Source organism: Protopterus annectens, chromosome 3.part1 (genome assembly GCF_019279795.1).
Source record: "Protopterus annectens isolate FY-2018-M chromosome 3.part1, PAN1.0, whole genome shotgun sequence".
Taxonomy (NCBI): Eukaryota; Metazoa; Chordata; order Ceratodontiformes; family Protopteridae; genus Protopterus; species Protopterus annectens.
In genome coordinates this window covers 1,831,350,529-1,831,357,062 of record NC_056732.1, presented here as the reverse complement: position 1 = coordinate 1,831,357,062, position 6,534 = coordinate 1,831,350,529, and the positions used below count along the sequence as shown (strand labels likewise).

The 6,534-nt window shown below is 38.6% G+C and overlaps 1 protein-coding gene across 1 annotated transcript in view; it reads left to right on the top strand.

The window, feature by feature from the left end:
• The first annotated feature begins 1,130 nt into the window (after positions 1 to 1,130).
• The window catches only part of LOC122798721 (gastrula zinc finger protein XlCGF26.1-like), a 194,576-nt gene continuing 189,172 nt past the window's right edge, over positions 1,131 to 6,534 (top strand). Inside the window, exon 1 of the mRNA XM_044067818.1 lies at positions 1,131 to 1,255. Coding sequence (XP_043923753.1) covers positions 1,244 to 1,255 — 12 coding nt within the window. The 5' untranslated portion in view covers positions 1,131 to 1,243. The remainder of the gene's footprint in view (positions 1,256 to 6,534) is intronic.

Genomic DNA, 6,534 nt, shown 5'->3' with positions numbered 1-6,534 from the left:
GATTTCATTTGTTTCATCACTCATATTATAGCTGGATTTTTGAGTTTTTTTATTAAATATTTAAATAACCTTTCCTCCTGAACAGTACCTTCCTCACAGATTTATATTATAAATATTCATCAGGCCATGCAGTGGTGAGGGACACATTTCAGGGTTGTATTTCTGAGGTTCTGTTGGGGCGGCCACAGTGGTGCAGTGGTTAGCATTGCCGCCTCACAGCAAGAGGTTCTCTGGTTCGATTCTCGGCTGGGGTTCCTTCTGTGCAGAGTGTGCATGTCCTTCCTGTGGTCACGTGTGTTTCCTCTGGGTGCTCCGGTTTCCTCCCACATCCCGAAGACATGCAGTAGATGGATTGGACACTCTAAATTGGCCCTAGGTGTGAGTCTGTGCATGTGTGTGCCTTCTGTGGAAGGTTGGGTGCCAGGCTGGCAACTCGACACCATAAAACTCCACTGCCAATCATGAGCAGACAGATGATCTGCTGTGGCAACCCCTAACTGGGAAAAGCTGAAAGAAGAAGAAGAAGATTTCTGAGGTTCTGTTATTAAATATTTAAACAAGCCTTCCTCCCATGCCTCTCAAGCTCTTAGCACAAAAATTCTGGACAAAGTCAAAACATTTGGAGACAAAAGCCCAAAATCAGGGACAAATTGGATATTGTGATCAGTGTCCTATCCTCGTAATTAAAAATAAATAAATATTGTCCATATAAACTTAGAAAGTTGATAAAATAACAAGGTTTGCATTAGCATGAATTTTTTAAAGGATATGAAACCTGTAATTCAAATGTCTGTTATTATTATTTACTTCAGTTTTCAATAATTTGCTAAAAGCCACAAATGTTATGTATGAGGAATGGGCCAAAAATAGACATTCTGTGAAATTCTGGACAGTTGAGAGATATGTAACCTGTACCTTCCTCACAGATTTATGTCATACATATTAATCAGCTCATGCTATGGTGGGAGTTTTTTGTTTGTCTTGTTAAATATTCGAACAAGTCCTTCCTCTTCTATGTTCCTCATAGATTCATATAATGAATATTAATTAGGTCACGGAGAGGTGTAGGAAGACATTTCAGATGGACAGGAAGTTAACTGTTGGGTTACACAAAAGTTGTCTCTGCAGGAAGTTACAGAAGTACTCAGATTTCTGGGTTTATTGTGTCTATTTTATGCCCATGTAGGCAGCAGTTGTTCCTGAACAGTCTGGATTCTGCAACTGGAGGCTGATACAAGGCATCATGAAGCTGGAGGTAACAGTTTCTGTCCTGATGAGAAAATGTGTTTTTATTTGTGGCTGATTGCACTTTGTTCTTCTAATTCTGAAAGCTTTAGAGGCAGCAGGGCTTGTGTTTGTGAACAGTGCAGTTTGTGTAGCAGTAGAAAGGAAGGAACAAGAGAGCATAAAGCTTCAGATAAGAAATTCTGAGCTGCCAGGCGATACAGTGGAAATAGTTTGTGGAAAATGAGTATACCTTGTCACGTTAAACTGTAAAAGGTGCCATATTCTTATGTCCTTCAGTTTTGTAGTTTGTTTTGGTGTAGGTGGAACCACGCACAGAGAGTTGCATAGTAACACTGTAACAGAGATCTGTGCTGTACTTTATCTTCTATGTATAATTAAATTTATTGTTTGGTTTAAATTAGAAGTTTAAGCTAACATAAAAATTAAATGTGTTGCCCTTATGCTGGAAGATTGATTCCTCGTGTGTACCACATGCTTAGAATGTAATATGTATGATATGTTATGCTAAACCAAGACACAGACACTACAGGAATATAGAAATGTGAATCGGTACATAGATCTCATCTGACTTCCTTTTATTTCTCACTGACTTTGAATTTTAAACAAAGTCTAAATGTATGCAATTATCTTTTCTGCCAGATTGTAATTATAGTACTTATTTTTTTCTGTATTTAATTGTGCATTACTATTACATGACTGGTTTATAATTGCTTAGTTAGTAATGTTTACTAATATCAGATCCTCAGTCTGTTTATATATGTGTTTAAAATGTTTGACATATGCTCTGTTTTGGTTATATTGTGATTCTCAAAGGATGTGGCTGGAATGGGTCCTCTAGAATCAGTTCCCTAACTGAAAACTCATAGATAGGTTCATAGATTAGTACTAGGCTAACTGCCCTTGCAAGCCATTTTAAGCCTAGCCAATTATCCCCTGTGAGATTCAAACCTTGTACCTTGTGTTTGTAAGGCAAACACCTTAACCATTAGGCCACGCTATCCTGATACTGGGATTACTAATGGCTGAACAGCCCCCTCCCCCCATGCTTTCCAGTTTATGCATCTGGATTTCTCCTCAGAGCAGACACTGGAATACCCTACATCACAGGGGTAGGGGTATAAAAATGGTGATTTTAACATGGAAGAGAAGACTTCTCCTGTGACTCTGTGGCATTTTAACATAAAGAATAATGAATGACTCCCAGTTAACAACATTCTGGTACTGTCAGGTAACCTGGCATGCCCTAGAGAGTAAAGCTCTATATGTTATTTTTTACAGTGGAAGGCATTACTGTCCGTTAAAAAAAGAAAAAAAATTCAGAAGCAGAAAATACATAAAGAAGAACTCGAAATGCATACTTGTCAAATGGGGACCTATTTCATAATTCTAATTCAGGAAAGTTCACACAAGGCACTTTGGCATCAGTACAAATGTAACAGTTTGTAATAGTATTAATTAATGTCGGAGAGACGCTAAAAGTTTTTTTTTAAGCTAAGCACTGCAGTATAACAAAAGTATTAAATCCCCATATGCAGCTTTCCAACTGCACAGGCCAGATGTCCATCAGAGGAGCACAACATAATATGTCCAACTGGGTGCTAGTATGGGGATGAAGGGGCGAAGAGGTGCGGGATCAAGCATGCACAATTTGCACACCATATTGTTCATGAGGCAGGCAGAGCACTAACCAGTCTGCATGTCCAGAGCCAATGAGGTAAGTAAAAAAAAGAGCTAAACGAGTTTTAATTTAGACAGTAGTAGCTTCACAGTGGAGCATAAGTGCAGGAAGTAGTTGGTTAAAACTGAGGTTGGTATGGTTTGGGAAGTAGGTTAGGCCACTGGCATGGTCAGCAAATGTAAAATAAGTGTTTCACCATTTACATCAGTGGTTTAGGAGGTAGGTTAGCCCATGTGCATGGTCAGCAAGTGTAAAGTAAGTGTTTCACCTTTTACATCAGTGGTTTAGGAGGTAGGTTAGGCCACTGGCATGGTCAGCAAGTGTAAAGTAAGTGTTTCACCTTTTACATCAGTGGTTTAGGAGGTAGGTTAGGCCACTGGCATTGTTGGCAAGTGTAAAGCAAGTGTTTCACCTTTTACATCAGTGGTTTCACTAAGTACAAATAACTCGAGTTTTATTGAGTTTAGTTGTAGCGTCAGATTAGGAAAGGTTGCTTTGGCTTAATGCTCGTTCTTACCATTAATTTCTAACATTTAAGGGGAAGCAAAAGGATTGATTATTTAGGTAACACTGTAGGGACACGTATACGGCTTGCATAATTCAAAGTTCTGTTCCTTTGCTGTATTTGCAAAGTACTTAACTGGGCAAGTTAATCATGGACTTAATGGTGACTTGAATGGCAAAATGTGATATCCTTACAAAGATGGTTGCAATAAAAAGGAAATATAAAAAGGAGTGATTTTTTTTAATATGTAAACAAAAATTACAGCTTGAAAGAAGACATTGTTCTATCACATTTACCTCAGAAACTTGCTGGCTGACTGCCTTTTGTATACCTGAAGTTTTATATTTTTTCCTTGCTGTTAGGGGCTGTTTTCTCTGTCAGAATGTTCACTCAGAAGATTTGTGGCAATAGTCTTGTCTGGCAGTAGTTACTGTACAGAACTAAACTCTGACTTGTTAATGTGCTACCAAGGGTACAAGGTTTTGAATCATTAGAGAGTCTAATACCTTCATTTACTGTTCTCCTTTAATAACCATTTATTTTACACACTTTCAAAAAAGATGTTCCTTCGCTATTCATATCCAAATTGCTTCTAATTCTCCTAATTTCTCTTTCTTAAAAAAAAGTGTTGATGTTTTATCTTTCACATCTGTTTAAATTCCATGCTGTCCTTACTCTATTAAGTTTTAATGCAAACCTCCATAGTTGTAACCTACTTGCGTATAAACTGTTTGTCCTGCATTTAGTTCAGTCTTTTTCATTCTGCCTTCCTTATATTTAATTTGCCAATAAAAGCTCTCCTTTTTTATGTTTTAAGTAATACTGCTCTCTCCACAGGTTATCACTGTCATTTTTCTCCTTAATTAATTTGTAGATTTCTGTTTTCTTCCTTAGAATTTCTAATCCATCCTAGTATGGCACAGGTTGAGAAGACCCTTGAGAGGTGAGATATGTGCTAGAGAGGAGAGGAATGAAGGTCAGCAGGACTAAGACAGAATATATGTGTGTGAATGAGAGGGAGGACAGATGAATGGTGAGGATGCAGGGAGTAGAGATGTTGAAGATGGATGAGTTTAAATGCTTGGGATCAACAATTCAGAGTAATGGTGAGTGTGGAAGAGAGGTGATGAGAGTGAAGGCAGGGTGGAGAAGAATGTCAGGAGTGATTTGAGACAGACTGGTACCAGTAAGAGTGAAAGGAAAGGTCTACAAGATGGTAGTCATACCAGCTATGTTATATGGGTTGGAGACAGTGACAATGACAAAAAGACAGTAGTCCGAGCTGAATGTGGCAGAGTTAAAGATGTTAAGATTTGCACTGGGTGTGACGAGGCTGGACAGAATTAAAAATTAGTGTATTAGGGTCAGCTCATGTTGGACAGTTTGGAGGCAAAATTGTGTTGGTTTGGACATGTGTTGAGGAAGGATGCTGGGTATATTGGGAGAAGGATGCTAAGGATGGAGCTTCCAGATAAGAGGAAAAGAGGAAGATCTTGTCATTTTGATAATACGTTGGGGATCAGTATATAAATATATATATATATATATATATATATATATATATATAGGTCTATGTTATAACAGTGAACAATCAAAAGATTGAAAGCTGTTATAACAAACCCAAAACAATGCAAATGAGCTACGAACTACCAGAACAGCGATTTTTTTTTGTGTGTGTTTTTTGATGGTGTTGTGGATGTGTTGGTCAAAGTTTAAGTTGTCATCTAAGGTTATGCCAAGTAGCTTGGTATGCAAAACTACCTCTAAGGCAGTCTTGTTGGAGGTGAAAATGATAAATTCAGATGTATTAATAGAGGTACTTTTTTGGGCGTAAAGAGCAATAGTTTTGTTTTATTTGGGTTGAGGACGAGGTGATTATTTGTCATCTAGGTTTCGTTAATAGAGAAAGGATTCTGGGTGATGGTCAGAAGTTCGGTCTCAGAGTTGAAAAAAGACAAATTCAGCTGTCCACTCCTGTATATAAGACAAATGATTTATTTCAGAGTTACCAGAGCAGATAATAGTAGAATCATCTGCGTATTGAACTGCATATGCATGAGTGAGAGTGGAGTGAAAATCGTTAATAAAAATACTGAACAGCAGGGGGCCTTAGATGGATCCTTGGGGTGGAAGTAATGACAAAAGAAGAGAGAGACTTTAACCATTTGGTGGATTATTGTCTGTTTGTGAGGTAACTGGTAAACCAGTTAAGGATGGGAGTGGACAAGCTTCGGTGTGAGAGCTTGCAAAGGAGGAGAGGATGGGAGATGGTGTTGAAAGCCTTAGAGAGATCAAGAAAGAGTACAGAGACAAGTTTGCCATCATTGTGGCCGTCTAGAAAGGATACGAGAGCAGTTGTAGTACTGTGGCCAGGGCAGAAGCCATGCTGAGTTGTGGAAAGTAGTTGGTTTTGGGATAGGTAATCCATAAGTTGAATTTGAATACATTTTTCCATTATTTTAGAAACGGGAGATAGAATGGCTATAGGGCGGAAATTTGAGATGTCTGAATTATTACCGCCTTTGTGTAAGGGTATGATGTAAGCTTTCTTCCAAATGGATGGTACATAGGCTTCTTGGATAGATCTATTTATGAGACTGCTTATGGGGTAGCTGATAGATTTGGCTGACATTTGAAGGTATTTTGGGGGTAAACTGTCTGGGGCAGTGCTACCGGGTTTGAGTTTTAGCAGGAGTTTAGTAATATTGGAAGTGGGAATATGAGAGAAGGAGAAAGTCTGGGGAGAAGGCTTTTCTGGGGTATGGTGTGTTACAGTGGGGTTGTTGTTGTGAGTAGCTGTAGGAAAGGTGGAAGCCAGTTTGGATATAGTGTCTATAAAGTAGGAGTTGAATGGGGTAGCTAATTCAGCAGGGGGGTTTCTCAGGTTTTGGGCAAGGATTGCTTTTGGTGCCAGGGTTTAATAAAGTGGAGACTGAATTCCAGAACTGTTTTGGGTTATAGTTGTGATTATTTTGGAGATGGAGGCAGTACTGTTGTTTTTATCATTAATAACTAGACACTTTACTTGATTGCGGAGTTGTTTGAAAAGCTGGGGATATGTGGGGTGTTTACTATTATGCCATTTTTTCCATGCTTGGTCTCT